We start from the raw sequence: 21,920 nt of genomic DNA on the forward strand, positions 1-21,920 counted from the left end.
CGAATGCATCTCTTAGATATCATATATATCAACACGATATATATTGCCGGCACGTATTCATTGGATCATATGCGTGAATAAAAATAAGGTATTTCAACTAATATTTTCTGTCTAAAGTATTTCCTTAAAATGAGAGATAAAGAGCAAAAGCATATTCTACATTTCATGATCATAATTATCCTGTTCTTACAATTAGTACATATATATATGTGTATGTATGAAACATTCCCTTTACATTTCAAATTGTTGGTCATACAAGTATATATTGTCATATCATACAAATAATGTTATGAAAATTTGTGTGTTGTTCTATTTGCCTTAATTTTAGTTTTGCTGCAATTCGAGATCATTAATATATCAGACGATCAGCAGCGAGCGGAAGCGAAGCTGAGGAAAGGTTTCTTCTGGAAGATACATCCAGACGATTTTTGAAAATGAGGTGCCAACTTTACAGTGGCACACGCATTAAATAATTTAATTTAATAAAAATTTCAAGAAAATTTTAACAAAACGGAACCGGAAAAAAACTAAGTTGCGCATATATTATAATCTATTGCCTTGAAAAGAATAGGCTCGGAAATGGATAAATTCTAGAGCCTAATAAAAAATATTTTTGTAATTTATGTAAATAAAAGTGGTCAGCCACTTCCCTCCCCTCCTCATTACTCAGGACTACTACGTGTCAAAATACAAAACATATGTGAAAAATAGATCTATAATTTTAAATTAAAGTCCATTAATGCTTTGCACATAATTATTGATACAATTATTATCATAATTACGTATTAAAAGTAAATCATTAAATAAAAAGCTGATAATATGTAAATAATTTAATACAAATTTCAAATAAAAAAATTTTAATAAACCGAAACCGAAAAAACTGTAATTTGCGCAATATCGATACTTGTGTTAGCTAGAAAACCGAAACAGAAACCGAAACCTTTATTAAGTATTTTAATGTACCGAAACCGAAATCGAACCGATATTTTCATCCGGTCCGGGTTTCTGCTTGAAAGTGTTGAGAACAATTTTATAATCGCACAACGACGCGTGTAGATGAATCATGCGCTCGTCGCGTCTCAGAAACACCTGATTAAAATAAAGCAATAAAGAGCGAGCGATCGATGCTTGCTTCGTTGTCACCATTAAGTTATAACATATAAATCCGCGACTCAGTCATTCGATCGGACGAAAATCCCTGTCGTCGATCCGGAATTTTATGCGACACCCGAGAGCTCGCTACGTGAAGCTATTTTTCTCCCGCCGCGTTATACGCGAATATGATTGGGTTTTTGCGTATAAGCTTTGCGTAAGTTATTTCGTGCAGGGAGTCACAAATGTTAAATGCAATATTCCAATTTGGTATCATTAATGCTAAAAAAAAAGACACATATAATGGAGAGCATTGCAGAGAGTCACTGCAAGTACTGAAAATCAGAACGCAGCCATGCAGAGTAAAAGTAAGTCATGAAAGAGCCCATGCACAAAGATTGTCGTAAACGGTTATGACAATCCTTGTGCTTTAGCCCAAAGGCTATTGTACAATAAGCTGCGATAATTTCGTCAAGCTGCGATAATTTCAACTTCATAAAATGTCGAGAAATTAACACAAGTGTGTAATCAGTGTGAAAAATGTCTGCTGGACCGTCGGTCACCCGCAGTATCGGCGCGTCGAACCCGCACGAAATCCCAAATACGAAAACCGTCACATGAACGGACAATCGAAAACCCCAAGCTGCGAATCAAATACAAAATCAAAGCCTCCACCCCTCTCAGAAGGCGCCAACCAAAAAGTAAGGTGGCGCCCAGAACCGCACACCAAGGGCACAGAAGAAACCAAAAACTACCCGTCGCCACCTCTCACTCCCACCTCGTGCAGGGAGTCACAAATGCCAAATGCAACACTCCAATCCGGTATCACCACCAATGCCAAAAAGGAAAAAACATATAATGGAGAGCACTAATACAGAAACACCCTCAAAAATAAGAATTGGGGATGTCGAAATTTCGCCAGGAGAGACCCTTCTCCGGACCAGGTCAACGACCCGCCGCCAGACGAACTCACGATACTCTGCGAAGTCAAAGTCACACTGAACAATGCAACATCCAAGACACCACGTCGACACGAAGCACCGGAATGTAAACCCGCTGATGTCCCTAAACGGTCCTTTAAAAATTCGAAATTTTCCGACGTGACGACCTCCGTTGATGGAAGGGAGACTCAGGCGCACAAGCGCACTCCCGCCGAACAAAACCGCGCCTTCCCGGCAATGCTCGAGACAAACATGACGGAAAAACGAACAAGACACGTAAACATAAAAGACATGAATCACGAAACGATAGTGCTATAGAACCGCGGATAAAAAAAGCTGGCAATGTTCTGTACGGAACACATTGAGTCAAAAATTCATTTAAAGAATTATTCATTCATTCAAATAAAGAAAAAAAGCTGGGGAAAGGTTTCTTCTGGAAAAGATACATCCAGACGATTTTTGAAAATGCGGTGCCAACTTTACAGTGGCACACGCAGTATGCATATGTAAATAATTTAATTTAATAAAAATTTCAAGAAAATTTTAACAAAACGGAACCGGAAAAAACTAAGTTGCGCATATATTATAATCTATTGCCTTGAAAAGAATAGGCTCGGAAATGAATAGATTCTAGAGCCTAATAGAAAATATTTTTGTAATTTATGTAAATAAAAGTGGTCAGCGACTTCCCTCCCCTCCTCATTTCTCAGGACTACTAATTGTCAAAATACAAAACATATATGTGAAAAATAGATCTATAATTTTAAATTAAAGTCCATTAATGCTTTGCACATAATTATTGATACAATTATTATCCTAATTACGTATTAAAAGTAAATCATTAAATAAAAAACTGATAATATGTAAATAATTTAATTTAATACAAATTTCAAATAAAAAAATTTTGAACCGAAAAAACTAATTTGCGCAATACCGATACTTTTGTTAGCTAGAAAACCGAAACAGAGAAACCGAAACCTTTATTAAATATTTTAATGTACCGAAACCGGAACCGAACCGATATTTTACTGGCTGCATGGATTGGTGAAAAATTTAAACCAAGAGCACTAATTATAAACAAAAAGGTATATTTCCGAGCGTTTACTAACAATAGCTACACATAGTTGTCCAAAAAAGTTCGCGCACGAGAAGTTTAGGCGAATGTTACCGATTCAAAGCTACTGAATTTTGGCAGTTCTTATTTCACCTACAGTACTTTTTTCGGGAGTTATGAATGAAATATGTGAATGGCAACTACGTAAAATGGAATCACAGTAGTCTTTCCAATGTGTATTCCATATTACCAATTTTTAATTCTTTACCTAAAAAATTTAGACCACGTTTTTTCTAACAGTTTGATATCTCTAGGAAACTATATCTGCTTGTGCACTTAAACTGGAGCTAACGTATTACAAAAGGAATGTTAGACAGTATTTAAATATTAATTAAATATTACGTAAAAATGTTTAGAGAAATCTGTATTAGGTATTTCTTTTAAAATATATTTTTGATAAGTTTCAGCTGCAAGTTCCAAAAAAAATAACGAAAATGTCTTAAACAAGAAGAGGCACGAGAACTGCGCTTGTTTGTATATTTTTATGCGTTTAAGTTTAGGTAAAGGTAAAGGCAACCAAGCGGCCGGCCCCGACTCAAAGAATGCAAAGAATATATTAACCGCATTTTAATCGAAATCGTCGAGATTATATCTTGATCGCGAATATCTGAATTTAAATAGCATAATGTACACGAAACAACCGAAATTAAAAAATCAAACGGAGGGTAAGGGGGTTGATGACGAGAAATGAAGCGCATTTGACGCGCAATGGACGCAATAGCTAAAAATCTCGGATATTTTCGGCCGCGTTCGGCCAATGTCGGACGTAAAATTTATACAAAGCTACAAACGCGACGAATATTAACCGGCGTTATGTATATTAAACCGAGAGAGCTGTCCGCGATTATTAATCCCGACTTTATTCGACGCCGCAGCGACATAATAATAAAAAAAGCTGTAATAATCGTAGCAATGGACCGGATAACTAATGTTGGGACAAATAGATATCCAGTTCGAATTCTACAAATCTAAAGACGGCGCCGACTATAAATTCACGATAGCCCCGAGGTAAGACCGGCAAGACCTTGATCTTTGTCGGACCGGTAGGTATGGTCGTTGTATTCTTTGCTTTGCTATCAATTCAAAAAATAAAAAAGAAAAAAAGAGACATATATATATATATGTAACCGAAATTAAAAAATCAAACGATGAATAAATCAATAGGTAAATAAATCAATGTTGGAAAAAAATTAGTACAATCCGAATCGCGAACCGCGAACCACGAACCGAACCGCGAAATAAATCGCAAACATTATTTGATCTCACCCAATCTCACCTCAGATATCAAGTGATCATTATAAAAAAAGTCACTCACCGACCGATGCGCAACGGACGGAGTTAGTCAGCCACGTTGCTCCGATGATTCTGTAACACAAAAATGAAAGATTCATATTAAATAGACGCTAATATAAACTTTTATAAAATTTTAGATAAACGTTCGGTTTCTCAAATTATTTCTTGCTTATCCGAGATAAATCGACGCGAATAAATAGAAAAGAACAATTAATTTTAAAAATGAGAAATAACACTTACCCCAAGGTTGCTCCGTCGGGGCCCGATGCCTTTGCCAGGCCTCCTCCTCCTCTCCACGATTCGCCAGGTCGCCAGGTCCTTCTCCGTTGCAGCGTTAATCCGTACTCCGTTGGCCGGTTGGCGCACTCCGCACTCACTCACGAACGTTCACGAAAATCGATGATAAGATCGCGTAGCTTATGATCGCGCGATATTTTCGACACTTTGCACGACACTCCCGGCATTAATCTCGCGACGTACTTAATTACACGGCAACGGAAAAATTACGGCGGAGAAGCTACGAACGAAACTATACGATCTGCTCGACGCCGTGCCGCGATGTCCCGCAGGGAGACGACAATATGGCGGAGAGAATTTCGTAAATCGCACGGTTAACTTCACTCGCGGACTCGCCAACAGCAACCGTGACGTCGCGTCACTACTCACTCGCGACTTTCACGAAAATCGACGATAAGATCGCGTCGCTTATGATCGCGCGATCTCCGCGATATTTTCCAACACTTTGCACAACACTCCCGGCATTAATCTCGCGGCGCGTACTTGGTTACACGGCAACGGAAAAATTACGGCGGAGCAGCTACGAACGAAACTATACGATCTGCTCGACGCCGTGCCGCGATGTCCCGCAGAGAGACGACAATATGGCGGAGAGAATTTCGTAAATCGCACGGTTCACTCGCGGACTCGCCAACAGCAACCATGGCGTCGCGTCACTACTCACTCGCGACTTTCACGAAAATCGACGATAAGATCGCGTCGCTTATGATCGCGCGATATTTTCGACACTTTGCACGACACTCCCGGCATTAATCTCGCGGCGAGTACTTGATTACACGGCGACGGAAAAATTACGGCAAAGAAGCTGTACGATCCGCTCGACGCCGCACCCGTGCCGCGATCCGCGATGTCCCGCAGGTAGACGAACATGGCGGAATTTCGTAAATCGCACGGCCAACTTCACTCGCCAAAAGCAACCGTGGCGTCGCGTCCACTCACTCACTCACGACATTCATGAAAATCGACCGATATCGTCGCTTATGATCGCGCGATCTCCGCGATATTTTCAACACTTCGCACGACACTCCCGGCGGCCGGCATTAATCTCGCGACGCGGCACGTACCTACTTAGTTACACGGCAACGGAAAAATTACGACTGATTACAACGAAGAAGACGCGCTCTGCACTGATGCATGGAGCGCGGGAGTCGCGGGACGCAGGCGCCGCGCTGCGGCTAACGGCTTCTCGTCAACGCGATTGGTAGGGACAAAGTGGGGGCTACAAGTGACTAGGCACGGTGCGCGCACGGTATGCGTGACGTCAGCACGCCTCGAACCGCTCCTCTACCCCCACTACTCGTCTTTACCGCGGCGCGCACGACCGCGCTTTAACGTCGCCGGCCGCCGGCCGCCGCTCTCACATCACAATATTCACAATTAGACCGCATCGCGGAATAATAATAGATAATACACGAATGAATCGCGCCCGTCGGGTCCCGGCGCGGCTGTTTAGGGCCAATTTCACCAACCACAGTTAGCTTAACCGATGGTTAAAGTTAGCAGAATTGACCTATAGAAATGAATCCACCCTGCTTTCTATTGGTCAATCCTGCTAACTTTAACCGTCGGTTAAGCTAACTGTGGTTGGTGAAATTGGCCCTTAGATTACGAAAAACTGATGTATCGAATTTAATACATGTGCTTCGCGAAATTTATATATAGATACCGAGGTACGTCGCATTCGATAATATATTCGATAGTATAATATTGATTATACGTTCTTTCGGACGATCAATCTCGCTTTTACCGACAATGACTCCGCGTCTCGCGTTGTGTCGCGCGACTTCGAAATTCGGAACAAAGTTGATTGGACATCGTTTTCGGAACACGGATAAAGAATTTCATTAACGATACGAATGGACGCTAAAACAACTCCGCTGTTGCGCATCAGCCGGCGAGTTATTTTTCGAGCAGAAGGGATGAATGTATTATTTGTATGGTATGTACAAATTTTAATTTTCTTTTTTTCTTTTTTTTTTCTTGTGGTCTTTCTAGCTTTGCTAAGGTAGCACCGCCACGATTTTCTCCGAAATGGCACAGGATACAAAATTGTTATTAGTAGTATAAATTAGTAAAAAATGGGTACTAAATATTCTGATAGGTCCGGTTTGATTCTGCCGATTTGGTCCTGCTAGCTTAGAAGAGGTAAAAGCAACGCAAGTACGACGGAAAACATTATGCTAATAATCGTGGAAGGCTGCGAAGGTAGTGAAAGGTATGTCGCGCTATCGCGAAAGAAGAAAAAAAAACGGCAAAGCAAGTGAAGCGCGCGCGAGAATACCCCTCCGCGGTGTCGATTCGATTGGATTCGATCGTCACCGAGAGAGGATCGGGGAAACGCTGGCTGTTGAAATTATAAACGTTCAGTTTCATCTCTCGGTTCCTCGCTCGTTCCAACGGGAGGAGAAACAACTATTCTCCTCTGTTTTATTTATTTATTTTTTTCATGTAAGTATATAATACCGCGATCGGAATATTCTGTTTTTTTCAAACCAAATCAGAACTTTTACCTCGTCAGTAATTAATTAATAATAAAGATTTTTTATTCGGCCCAACTGGCTCTCTTTATTAATAATAATTTTATAATATTATTATTATATATTATTATTATTATTATTTAATTAATTATAATAATTCTTTCGTTTGCTTTCTAATGTAAATTAAGAACAGAGACTGATCCCGGTGGATACTGAGACATCTCGAAAAATAGTGAGTTACATTCAGATCAGTATCTATAAGTGGCGGGCTTAAAACCCGTAAAACTAACGACGCCGCGGCGCCGAATTAAGTTCTTTGAACCTTTCGATCGGGGAATCTCGGGGAATGGACCCCCGCTCTGTCCCGCTTTGGGTTCCTTGGACTGAAGTTCCGTATAATAATAATACGTGCGCGCAGGCAGGTAGTCTTCGAGGACGGGTGAAGAAGGACGAAGAAGAAGAAGACGATAATGATGATGAAGAAGAGGAAGAAAGGAGGAGGAGTACCGCGGGATAAAAATAGCACACGGTACCGTCGCAAAATAAAAACTAATGATGCGAACCTGCAGAATGACGATCCCGAGAGCCAGACTCGCCGAGCAAGGAGGAAAGCAAGAGGAGAGGCACCAAGGAGCATGCACAGGAGCGGAGGAAAAAGGTCGTTGTCTAAAAGGAAGAATGGGGATTCGTTTTTGGAGGAGGAACAAGAGCGGCAAAATTTTATATTTGTGCTCGGTATATACATTTTAATAAAATACCGTTAATATTGCTAAGATTTAAAGGAGACAAATGTAATAAACTTTCGCGACATCAAAAGCTTTAAATTCTTGTTCTCTTGCAATGTTCGTCAATTATCTTGTCAATTAACATAAATTAATATAACAATTGTATAACGAGCTTTATATTTACAAGGATTATTATGTACGATTATTTCTTTCTGTTCCTCATCGCAACAGGGATAGGATTTTAGTTGAAAGACCGTCGAAGTTCATCGATTTATCTTCGTGGACCACGTGGCGTCCTTGAAAATTCTTGAAGATCTACGTCTCGGCGAGTGTATTCTTGGCATTTCGTGATGTGCACGAGATGTTTGCGGTGCCTAAGTCATCTTTGGGAGTCGCGGCGCGCCGCGCCGCGCCGCGTCGACGGGAGCCCGCGATAGTGGGAGCCGGAGCAAGCGGTGGTTGTGTACGCGGTGGAAGAAATCTCCCACCCTCTCGGTGATCGTGCGCTGGATCACGCTACTCGACCTGTCTCCACCTTGTAGTCTCGCCGCGGTGTACCGAGAGCACCTCCGTGTGGTGGCTCACCAGTAAAGTCGGTATCGCCGACCAGTCGCCCAGCCAGCCGGTCAGCTAGCCAGCCAGCCAGCCAGCCAGCCTGCCTGCCAGCCTGCCAGCTAACTCGCAGAAAACAATCCTTACGTGCACACCGTAACGTGCACATCGGTGGTGCACACCGGTCTTATAATGGCGCGGCATGGTGACCGTTTTGGTACGATAAAAGTTGAGGGCAACCTTCGAGTGTTCCTGCGCCGGTTCGAGGAGAGCTGAGAAAAAAAGAAGAGGGAGTGGAACGGGTTCTACGGTGCCAGTGTGCAGTCTAGTCCAAGACACAGGATGATAGCAAACGTCCGATGAGCATCCTGCTTCCCGTTGCCCTCCTACCAGAGTAATAGAGAGAGTGTGTGTGTGTGTGAGAAGAGAGCGAAAGAAAGAGAGAGAATAGTTCTCCGCGGGTGACTGAGCCACCGCCACCTTCATCCTTCCTCCACCACCGCTAGCGGTGAGAAGAAGAGATGTCAAAACCAGAGGAAATGTCTACCAGGTCAGTGCGCGATTATTATAATTGCTTTCGGATGAATTGGTTGGGCTAATAATGCTCGATAATAAATTTATGACTTTAATTTAGACTCGACTCGTCTTTTATAATCCTGGATAACTCCATATTTTCGTACCTTTAAGTCGCTAATACATATTTAATTTGATTGAACCCTTAATTGAACTTTTTTCGCTGATGTAGGCCTAGTTTACACCGATCTCTTGATACGCGTATCAAATAGTATATTTGAGCTGATCAGCCAATAATCAAACTAATTTACTAGTTATTTACTATTTAATACGCGTATCAAGTGATCGGTGTAAACTAGGCCTTAGATTCCTAATTTATAACTCGCACGAAATCTAAGATCAATTTGAAATTTTTATTAGTTATTAATCAAAATTTAAGAATCTAAAAATTAGAGACGTTATTATCATGTTGCTGTTCTTAAACCTTCTCATTGTCATGCAAATGATTTACATTATATTTGCGATTAATTATGTGTTATTTAGTTTCAAAACCTGCTTTTCTTATATTTTTAAATGCAGATACTGACTTGCATTAATAATCAGATGTACTGATCATTAGGGGTTTTATTTAAATCCATTCAAGCATACATATTTAAGTATATTTTGAGTTAAGTACATTATAATGCTATACAAAGCTTATCGCAATATAAACATTGCAAAAAGACATTGCGAGCATTTCAAAATTAATTTACGAAATGATAAAACTTCTGGTATATAGACGCAGGTTCGAACTGCAGAAAGAAAAGTTCGAGTTTTATTCAAGAAATATATATTATTAGATTTGTTGGCCAATTCTATTAGAGTGGTAACCTTGTGTATCGCGTGTTTCACGTCATGCGATCTTATATATGCTTGATTTAGAATTAGACGGAAACATATGTCGTTGTTCGCAAATGCATCTGTTATATTTTATGCACGATATCGCTTGTCGTCGGCGTGTCATTGTATTTCCATCAACTGCGTGCGTGGAAAAATACACAAATTTTTCCAACTAATAGACGAAATTGCTGTATATTTTACGTAGTACGATAAAGCCTGTTATTTTTCGCTATACACTTCTGAATTAGTACGGCAATAAGTTAGAATGAAAGAAAATATATTTGTTTCATTCTAACTTATCGCACTAATTCATAAGTGCAGCGAAAACGAACAGGCCTATAGTTTACAGGTGCAGAGGTCTCGCTGTTATCCGCATAATGTGAAATATTTTATTTATTTGAAATAAAAAAAGGAGACAAAAAGAAATTCAATTAAAATAAGAAATAAAGGAAATTTTATCTTGCTTTTTATAAAGCAAAAGTAGACTTTAATCACAAGAGCGAGAGTGAACCCAATAAAATCGGCTTGATGTCGTAATTATATAATTAACAGCTTGATTTAACACACTAGCAAAGACTAGAATGTAGTGCACATCTTTTACAAAAGTAACAACTTTGCCAAAACCAATAACACGCGTCACTTAGAATCGCGATTCCACACATGTCGTTTTAACCATGTGATACACATGTACAGAATGTATTTGTGATTCAACTAAGTTATCTGGTATTTAGCTTCCAAAAAGAAAAAAAAAACGCAAGCGGTCGGGAAATCTTATTTGCCAATAACGAAGTGCACGTATTGCGGGAGAAAATACGGAACGTGCGTGATTAATCCTTCAATAAAGGATGATTACCAGTTAACGCTTCGGCGTCTCCTCACGCGTGTGCGTGCGCGTATATTAACGTTACCCACCCGTTATCTTCGTAATGGAACGTGTTTTTCCTTTCGGATTCTGTTTACGGATATTAATTCACCGTAATGCTTCAAGGCGTTTGAACGTTAACGAGCGTGCCGTTTGTTACTGCCGAGATACGAGTTGCCCACGCTATCTCGCTCATGACTATGGCGACAGAACGCCTTAAATTAATAAGTATAATATAGGCGTAAACACGCGGCGCGACTCGACGTTCGGTCGCACGACCCGTGAAACTCGATATCAAATAAATCGAGTAAGATTTGAACATAAAATTATTTAATGAGACACAGATCTCCGCCGCTTACGCCGCGGCGCGGCGCGGCGCGGCGCGGCGCCATTGCTGGCTTTTTCCTGAATGAATGTTTAGTTATACGATATGATACATCTTGAGAATTTCTTGCGTTGCTTTGCCAGCTAATAGTCGCTGTGTTTATTACAAAATAGACAGCCGATTAATGTAAATGATATCTTCCTTGTAACGATTCATAAAGAAAACATGTAACTTTTCTTAGAATTTTAGTCATCCAATGAATCGAGAGTACATCATTCATCAGAATTGTATATACAATAATTAATCTTACTGCACAAACCTTGCTAAAATATATGTGAATGTAATATATCCTATGATCTCTTTGCTAATTATATTAATAACTTTATAGCATTTTATTAAGAAATATTTTTCTCCTGTTTCACTTATTAAAAAAAATATTATTTTACAAAAATAAAAATAATTTTCTTATGCAAACTAATTTCTATAGTATTATTTATTATTCTACATTATTTTTTATTTACGAAACATTTCCAATCACTCAAACGTTTGCGAGATGGGTTTCATCGATTACTAGATTATTATTGATGCTTATTAAGTATATAATTTAACGTTTAGTGACGCAGAGTGGCAACATATTTGATAACATTTTAAACAGCCTCTATAATTGAAGTCATTATATAGGATTTTAGCTTCAAATTTGAGCAAACCATACAAGGTTGCTAATATTTGATCAATATTTAACAAAATATAACATTTTTGCGAATGTATGAACAATTTTTTGCCAGACGTAGCGAGCGAGAAAATAATTACATGTCTTCTATTATTAGCGTTCAATCTTCTCTTTTCTACATCAAACAGCAAGAGTGAGAAGGTGCCATAATTGGCTTGATAAGCATAGAACTGATATATCTATCGACTGGAAAGCCATGAGATTCTTCGATCGTTAGGTTTTCGGCTTCAATAGCGACATTAACCTTTAGCGCGTAATGATACATTCACATTCAAACTTTCGGCCTTAAGAATGTATTAATAGAACCGGTTATTTATTCACTTGGCAACATATGTTCTGGAAAATGTTCGGTATAATTCCGTCAGAATTACGCAATTGTTCATCTTCGATAAACACATTAATCCGTAGATCCAGAGAGGAAGGCCAATATTCACATTTTTGTTTTGTCTATATTTTTGTTTATTCAAAAAATATTCGAAGTGTCCTCCTTCCACGTTTGGCTTACGCAAATAGAGCGAGTTTCTTTGAAGATTCCCGACCTCTCTTATGTCGTTTGATCAGACGGTTTCTTCCCCCACTGTCGTTATTTACGAAAACGCTGCCAAAAATCTGGAGAATGTTAACTCGGCAAGAAAAAAGTCGAAGAGGAGAAAAGTCTGGCAAAAGTTTCACGCAGAAATATACATATTTATCATTCGGAAGCGATTTGATTGAAATGGAATTACGTAAAACGTGAATCACTAGCGTGCGACTTTAACATAAAGGATACCGTGTGACTCCGAAAGTTTTAAATATTATTAAACATTTTAATGAAAATATGATCTTTTTCGTGAAGATTTCTCTCTCTCTCTCTTTTTTGGTTAAAAATCCGGAGATTACACGCGTATTACGAAACTTTTTATAGCTCGTTACTGTCTAACACGTGAGCGGCATTTTTTGAAACGTTATTAACGTGAGATCTCGCGAGGTCGATCGTACCATGCGTCTCGCACCGACTGGAGAACGGCGCGGCGCGGCGCGGTGGGCGATCGGCGGCGGCGCGTTCGCGAGCAGCGCGTCCGAGCGTTTTACGCATCCGTAGTAAATGGGAATCATTCATAGTACCCAGGCGTGGTACTTCCTCGCGAGCGATGTGCCTACTTATAGCGCGGTGTGCAGCCGCGTGGCCGATTACGGGACTTTTCTCACCGTTGCGCGGTTTACTACCACTGGCACCGTCGCTCGCCTCGAAACGAAGAAGACGCAAATACGCAAATGCGGATGATCCTCGAGACGTCAATCAGCGAGATTCACATTACCTTGAGAGAATCAGAGAACCGAAGAATTAATTTATATTTTCAATGCCTTACCTGTGCATTTTTAATTAATAACGTTTTAAAGAACGAGTTACAAAGTTATAGAAGCTGCGCGACGTTTCGTGATGCAAAGCGCGTTCGTTTCTCTTTTTATTAAAACTTGAAAGGGACGCTTGTGGAAGAAATAATATTTTCATTCAAAACGTTTGAGTGATTGAAAATGTTTCGTGAATCGTAAATTGAAGTTATGTCCATCAAAACTTATATATAGACTGCATCTTTATTTTTGCATTACGCTGCAGACACAGATTTATTAGATCGTCGTTAAATTCCCGGCAAATATGTTTACCACAAAGTTTACGTTACATACCCTTTACGTAAAATGATAACAATACGCCAGCAAAGATTAGAATTTTGCGTTAAAACCGATGCCACATTTGTGTCCTTCTTAGGCTTGCAAAACTTACTGTTCGTAAAATAAGAGCAATAATTGCTTGCAAAAGCATAATCTAACAGCAAACAGACGGTAAAAATCGAGCAAGAATATGCGCGGCACAATGTAACAGCAAATTGGTAGTGAATATCGAGCAAACCGTTTGTTGCTGTTACATAACTCGATAATTTGATGCGTCATGTTAAATACCTTTAAATACCTTTAAGTATTACCTTAAGTATACTGAATAAGCTACGTAATGGAAAGTCTCAGTATTTGCTGCCAATTTACCGTCGTATTGTACTATATGCATGTTCTTGCTCGGTTTTTGCCGTCTGTTTGCTGTCGGATCAATTTGCGGTTCCGCCTGTCATTTTATGAATAAGTAATTTCTGTCGTTTTGTAAATATCAATTTAATTAGCGGATTTTGCATCAAATCTGTCGTTACTTTGTCAAGGAAACTTTTTACGGACGCTTGATAAAATATGCTCTTTTCAGATTTGGCTAACTAGATATCTATTATTACATTGTCCTTTTCGCCGGATTCCGGTTAGTCATATCGATTAAATTGTCAAACTTCCACTACGCTTCCGGCTAATTCTCGGCTAAATTAGGGGGCAGAGAAACGTGATGAAAAGTTCAAATCTAAAAGCCAGATAATAGTCGTAATTTTTCAAATTAATGGTTGCCCGCCACGCGATAGCCGCGTAACACGCAGAGTATCCGTCAGGAACTCGAATGCGACGTTGGACGATAGAACGTAACGCGCTCGCCGAGATATATGCTAATTAATACCACAAAGACGAGGATCGAGACGAGACACACGCGTACGTACGTGTAGCGTGAGTACACTAAGTATTTTATTTTTACCGTTTATCATATGTTCGCCTTCGTACCGACACGTTAAACACCGTAACTAACGTTTCTCAGAAGGATGACAGTTAGATCCGCCTAATAATTCATAATGCAAAGGAGATGATGAGAATTTAACTCTTTTGCAACTCTTTTTAACTCCGAATGAATTAATATCTCGACACGTGATATCGAAGATAGTTCCGTTTGTTCAAAATTTTCCGAGGAAGAAGTTTATAATAAAATTGGCAATAATAAAAATCTAGCCCCTTTGCTTTTTTAATTATGGATAATAATATCTCAACACCTGATTAAAGATATTGTTTCGAATGCTCAAGACTTTTAGCCGAATACGCGATTGATTTAATATCGAAAGCATCGAAGTGTGTTAAACGGTCGCAAAATCATTGCAACTTTTATTCCTCGATTGAAAGCAATAAAAGGAAAGCAATGAGAATCAGCCATTATGTTTAACATCATTGGGGAGCATGGATTTACAGTTTTAGGTACGAGCGATAAAATTATCATATCTTACTTTGGGAGTAAGGCTCGAAAGATAAAACAAAGGACGATGGGGAAAGTAACCAGATTTTGACCGTTGAAACCTTTCTTATGCATGTTTTCTTATATTTTTTCATGTGCTGAATCATTATCGAACGTTTATTTCAAGATCTGATAGAAAAATAGCGAAAATCGCATTTAAACCCTGGTGAAAAAATTTCTCACATTTTCTCAGAAATTTTGTAAGAATTAAGACTTACGAAGAATTCTACGACATTTTTCCACCAGGGTTGAGTTAGGTTGGGTGATAGAGTGGGCTGGTTTTTTTTTCTCTTTTATGTTAGAATGGGTGATGTGTCAGATTAGAATAAAGGAGGTGGAGTGAGAGACAGTAGGAGGAGAACATAAAGGTAAGAAAATGTTATATATTCTCGAGTTTTTGTTCCGATTTTTACCAATTTGCTACTTTGCATGCAATTTTTGCTATTTTCTCATCAGCTTGAAATATAATTAAAAGTTTGATAATGATTCAGCACATCAAAAAATATAAGAAAACAATTCGTAAGAAAGATTCCATCGCCTCGGTCAAAGGTTACTTTACTCATCGTCCTTCGTCGAGCCTAAACTCGTTACGATTTTTGACCGATATCTTTTAACATGTCCTTCAAACCGCAGCTTAATTCCAAGATCTCGTGATACCTGACGCGTGCTTTCTACCGAAATAGAAGGATACGACAGCAGAGAGTCACGAGAGTCTTGTTCAGCGACTTTCATCCTATAATCTTCCTGCATGTAGATACGTGGGTTTCCAATGTGTATAGATCAACACGTATTTTCCGTTCTCTTCCACGCGATTAAAATGGCTTTTCTTCAGTCTCTTTTTTTTCAACCATATATTCCCTTTACGTTTAGGAGCAAATGGAAGGATTAATTATTCCGAGCTCGTCGCGCGCGTTGGTACACACGGGCGGGAATTTTTCCCCGGGCGTTCGCGTGCGCGATCGTGAATGGTAACCGGGACACGTATTACACGTGACGGTTCCAATGAACGCGTGTTCCAATGAAAATCGTATATATTCCATGCGTGCGCGCAGGTGAACGCGCGAAGCCGTCGCGCGCGGCCAAGTGTGAAAAGAAAATCCTTCTAGGAAAGCGTGCGGCCAATAAGCGGACAATTATAAAAAAAAGGAAACGCGTCATTCTCTCTCTCTCCGCCGCTGGTTCGCACCGCGCAAACAACACGGCGAATTTTAGATTTTACGGTAATCTTATGACGAAACTGTCGGAAAGAACCTGCGGCAAACAACGCGGCGAATTTCAGATTTTATGGTAATCTTATGACGAACTGTAGGAGGAAAGACAACATTATAACGTCTTAAAGATGTCTAAGAGACGTCTTGTAAATTTTAATTTTTGGTAACGTCTTAAAGACGTCTTTTAGTCATGCGTGTTGTCTGGGAAGCTAGAGATATACGCGTAGATCTTCGAGGACGCGAAAGTTTTGCGACGCCGCGGAATACAATAGGATCTAATCCGCGGTCTCGCGAAACGTCGATGATTTCATCGAACGTTGCCGCTGCCGATTCCTCTATCGCGCTGTTATGAAAGAGCGTAATCGCGCCAAGGACGGCGCTCCAAGCTGATCCGTCCTTTAACAGCGATAATAATCTTTCTCTTTACCTTCGCGCGGCGACGGAAGGCAGAAAGTGTCTATTATAATCCACGCGTAACGACGTCCCCCTTTTGAACGGTTTTGCAGTCGAGAATCGCACGGGACTCGCGCCGCGATCGGAAGAACCATGTCGACGAGGAGGAAGACGCGGAGGACGAAGATGATCCCGCCGGACGGGGGATGGGGCTGGGTGGTCCTGTTCTCCGCCCTCGTCGTCAACTTTCTCATCCCCGGCACCGTCAAGTCCTTCGGCGTGCTCTTCGTCGAGTTTCTGCATGTTTTCAAAGCCTCCTCCACGGCGGCCTCCTGGATGCCGGCGTTATGCTACTTTCTGTACAGCTCGTTAGGTAAGCAATACTCTTCAAAATAATATTCTACTTCGATTTTAAATTTGAAAATCGCCTGAATTTTCCGAGAACACATCTCGCGTTTTATTTGTGATATATTCATAGATTTAGATGTAAATTAAACTAATGATATTATAATAAGTTTCGTTTCTCTATTATACAGGATACTTTGCTTTATTCCTTTACGAACGAAATTTCGCTTTCAATACACATTGATATATTTGTAAAGTAAATAAAATGCGATGCCTGTATCCTAAAAATATAATATGAAATATTTTGCAGGTCCTTTATCTAGTATCCTGTCGACCAAGTACTCCTATAAAACGGTGACTCTCATCGGCGGCACTTTTGCAGCCAGCGGGATGATGCTGAGCTACTTCGCTAATTCAGTTACTTATCTTTACGTCAGGTACAGTTTCTTTATCGATTGACGTTCGAGAAGCGTCGCAAGTGAATAGGCAAACACAGTTGTTAACAACTTTGATTTTAATAACTACTATGACGAAACGGTGCCGAAATGTTGTGTAATAAAGCCGGTTGTTGAAGCATTTAAGACGAAAGGTCTCCTTGATTTACGTATATTATTCAAGTCTTTGATTTACGTATACACGTAATACATTAAAATGCTACACGAAACATCCCAGGTAGCAAGCTGACGTTATTTGTCGTCATTTTACGTCAAAATGACTTTTTTGATGACATTTTGACGTTATAATTCTTGCATGTATAAAGAATAAAAAATTAATATTTTCTGGCATTTCTAAAAAATTTTTATACTTTCAATATTTATAAATAATAGTTTTTTTTTTATACGTAGTTATGGTCTTATGGTCGGGATCGGCGCTGGATTGTCATTTCCACCGACGGTTTACATCGTTACGCAATACTTCGAGAGACTACGAGGGGTAGCGAACGGTCTATGCATTTCTGGTAGCGCGATCGGCACTATAGTGCTACCACCGTTACTGCAATATCTCTTGGACTGCTTTGGATATAGGTAATTTACTAAAAAAGTCATATACTCAGAAAAAAAAGAAGTATTAAATTAACACTGATATATAATCTTTCTCTTATAAGAACTTCATCTTTTTATTTCAATATTTTTTTCTTCATTGAACAATATAAAACTTCGTTTAACTATATAAATGACTTTATTTTTAAGCAAGTTTTCTTCGCTTAATGCAATATAATCTCATTTCAAGATTATATATTCTTGCATATACATATACCAGTATATCAATGTTGATTTGACACTTCTTTTTTCTCTAATAATGTCTACTTAAGAGAACATGGAGGAGCAATTATTAGAAAAACTGAATGTGAATTATTCAGATGTTCCTTTCGGCTCCTGTTTCGAGAACAAGATATCTATTCTACCGAGAGCCCTTCCGCAAAAGACTTTATACAGTAGTCCCAACTGCTTTCGAGGGATCGGAAAGTAGAAGCGCACTCCAAAGCGGCTTGGGAAGTCACACGGCACAAAACTTTTCGCAAACTTACCCGTCGAAATCTTCGTCCCAAGAAAGGTCCCGCAGACGTCGAACAATGAAGCCTCGTCAATTCGGAAATTCTAATTCCTCCAGTTTCCTATGCGTTCAGTAGAGAGAAAATCAATCCATACTGTACTGTAGATATATTTATGTCAACGATATAAAACGTTTTAATTATTAATTCTTTTGAAAAATCACACTTATGACAGCCTTTGGTTAATACCGTCTTATGTCAACGATATAAAACAGTTTTTTAATTACTAATTCGTTCAAAAAATCGCAATTACAATACCTTCCTAGTTAATATCGTCGAACAAATAAATATAAAATTTTGATAAAATTTAGTCTAAAAACAAATAACAATAGTAACGGAAATACAACAAGCCCAGGTCCAAGTTGAAGTTTTATCTGAAAACCATTTCCTTCTCGCCCCTTAAAAACAAAGCTGGATGCATACCTTACTTAAATCAGGTTTCATTGTCACATTCCAGAGGAGCTGTCCTCATCATGGGCGCGATCACGCTGAACACGCTGGTCTGCGCTCTCCTATATCATCCGGTCGAGCAGCACATGAAAATTGTGCCCCTGGACGAGGGAGTCGATAACGAAGCGCTGACTCTCGACGAGCCTATCGGTGGAAAATGGGAGACAACTGAAAAAATAAGAGAGGACGCAAAATTCGACGACGAACCAATACGCAAGTTCTCAGATCTTTTACACAACGCGCCGACCCTCGAAGAGCCTGTCGGCGGGAAATGGGAATCGATTGAAAAAATGGGAGAGGACGCAAAATTCAACGATGAACCAATACGCAAATTCTCGAATCTTTTGCAAAACGTGGTGCTAGAGTCAACCACGGAGAAGGCATCCGGTGGGCCTAAAAGGAAATTGGATTACAAGGAGAATGATACGATCGTAGGATTACGGTACAACGCTGTTAAGGACGAGGATTCGCATATACAGGAAGAAATTCCGCGAGAGAATACTCTGAATGAGTTTCACATGACAACTCCGCGTCTTGCCGAGGAAGATGGCGATCGTCCGAATGGCGATACGCAGAATTTATCGCAGCGAGACAGTGCTGTTGCCGAGAAGAATGGTAGGTCGCAATTGGACTCCTCGAAAGTCGAGGAAAACCGAAAGGAAGATAGCAGGGTGTGCGTCGAGGAACCGAGACGGAGCTCGGCAAAGAAACCGAAGAAATGCGATAGCAAGCTCGAGAAGATGCCCTTCTTCGACCTGAGCGTGCTGAGGGATCCCATTTACCTGGTGATTCTCATCTCCAACTCCACGTCGGCCATCAGCAACACGAACTTTATGATTCTCCTGCCGTCCTACGCGATCGCTGAGGGCTTCGACAAAAACTCGTCGGCCCTCCTGCTGTCCATAGTTTCGGCGTTGGATCTGGTCGGCAGGATCAGCGGCGCGTCCTTATCTGACATCGATTTTATGCCCAAGTATTATTACTTCGTGGGCGGACTCGGCACCAGCGGAATCGCCCTGGCTCTGTTACCGATGGCGACCAGCTACACCATGCTATCGTTCTTCTGTGCCCTCTTCGGCCTGTCATCAGGCATGTACATCGGCATCACGACGGTCATCCTCGCGGATATGCTGGGACCGGAGAAGCTCAGCTCGTCCTATGGGATCTCGTTGTTCGTTAACGGCGTGTTGCAGCTCGTCGGACCGCCCGTTTGCGGGGTCATCTACGAGAACGTGCTGTCGTACAAGCCGATCTTCTTGGCCTTCGGAATCATCCTGATTTTGGGCACCGCGCTCTGGGCGGTGGTGCCGCTCATCAACAGAAATAATAAAAAGGATATAGAAGCGATATAGGATTCGCGCAGACAATCAACGAATCGATTTAAATGAGCGTTCTGCAAAAGACTTTACGTATTACAATCGCGACAATTCAATTGTTGGGGATTCAACAACATTCTTAGACACTTTTAGACATGGAACAACGAACACTTGAGTCGTTGTTGTATATTTCTAGGCGAATTTGACACTTATGTTTCTTACGATATTTGTGCCCTAGAAAGGAAATCTGGGAAAGCTCGTAAAATTTATTTAATATTAGATCTGAAATATATCGAGCTTTGTATCCACAAATCCAGCACGACCGTGCATATATTATAGTTATATCTGCGCAGCAGGTATTTAGTATTTTTCACGATTCGTGCCATTATTGCTACATAAGATTGCTACATAAATCGTCATGTAACGAAGGCTTATATAAACTGAATAGCTGTCATTAAGGACAGAACAATTTTGTACTTTACCGAAATGTCGATCGATAAATTGTTGTTTAAGATGTGAAAGGAATATCTATTCGCAAATATTCGTTGATAGAATAGATATATATTATGTATATTAGTAATAAATTTTATACCATCCTGAAAAATGAATATTTTGTAGAAAATATTTTTCCATCAATACGATATTAATATTTTTACAGCATTTATCTTTTTGTTTTTACGAGCTTTTCTGGAACGTGCACACATCAAGCTATTATCAAGCTGTTTGATTCCGTAGCTCATTAACATAAGTTTAATTGTTAAAAATAATTTTTACTGCCAGTAACAAAATAGTATCATTGAGACATATCTATAAACTTATGTTATCTAATAAAAATACTTAAAACGTTAGAAGATGACGTAGATATAAGAACATACATGTACGTATTACAGGAGTTCCGTTAGACGACTTTGTGCCAAAGTAATCAGGAAAGTTTTTAATAGTTTGAATCACATTCAGTCAGAGACATTTAGTTATTAAATCATGTAACGGCAATGAATATTCGATTATGCTAAATGTTGAATAGTCCGAAATACGTAATGATATAATATAACTAAGTAGTTAGATCATGAGGACCATATAACGTAACCATTAGAAATAAGTTTAACAGTTCTGAATATTCCTTATGTCTTTGACTCAACGTTTCTCTTTTTCTTCTCTCTCTCTCTCTCTCTCTCTCTCTCTCTCTCTCTCTCTCTCTTTCTATTAATGTTTTTTATCTAAACTAAAAAGATAAGGAAATTGAAAGTAATTTCAGAAGACTCTTTTATTATTTTCATAGAGAATATAGAAGATGTCGGTGCCGTAATATACACAGGGAAATAGAAGATAAAGAAATATTTTGAATTAAGTAAATAATAAATACCTTTTTTTATCCGATTTTATTGTAGCTTTAGGTTTTTAACTTAATTCTACGAGTTTTCTGACACAAGTTTTATGTATGCGAATATAACGAAAAAGAAGGATATATTGAATGACATTTTTCGTAATCTTTAAAATTTGGGCAATGTTGAGATTATTTACTATATGCAAAATATATTTCTGTACATATCTGTGCGTGTCTTTTGCTCAATTCTCTTGCTTTCATTTGTTGAAGATACATAATTCTCGACTGTATCGCTTGTACAATTAATTTATGTCATACAGTTTGTATTATTCTAACATTCCCCTAATTCCTCATCAGTTCAATTCCGCTATTACAATTAATTTGATATCTCTAATGCATTTCGCG

The 21,920-nt window shown here is 39.5% G+C and overlaps 1 protein-coding gene across 2 annotated transcripts; it reads left to right on the forward strand.

Annotated features, from left to right (window-relative positions):
- The first annotated feature begins 8,396 nt into the window (after positions 1–8,396).
- Positions 8,397–21,741, forward strand: LOC139815783 (monocarboxylate transporter 12). 2 transcript variants are annotated; one of them, XM_071782946.1, is made up of 5 exons: positions 8,397–9,041; positions 16,642–16,901; positions 17,184–17,310; positions 17,719–17,898; positions 18,883–21,741. In XM_071782946.1, exons 1-5 carry the CDS (start codon positions 9,013–9,015, stop codon positions 20,225–20,227), a joined length of 1,941 nt encoding a protein of 646 aa, XP_071639047.1. In that variant the 5' UTR covers positions 8,397–9,012; the 3' UTR covers positions 20,228–21,741. The 2 variants fall into 2 exon arrangements, with proteins under 2 accessions (XP_071639047.1, XP_071639048.1); XM_071782947.1 differs by lacking the exon at positions 8,397–9,041 and adding an exon at positions 12,897–14,371.
- The last annotated feature ends 179 nt before the right edge of the window (positions 21,742–21,920 follow it).

The sequence above is a fragment of the Temnothorax longispinosus genome, chromosome 7 (assembly GCF_030848805.1).
Source record: "Temnothorax longispinosus isolate EJ_2023e chromosome 7, Tlon_JGU_v1, whole genome shotgun sequence".
NCBI lineage: Eukaryota > Metazoa > Arthropoda > Insecta > Hymenoptera > Formicidae > Temnothorax > Temnothorax longispinosus.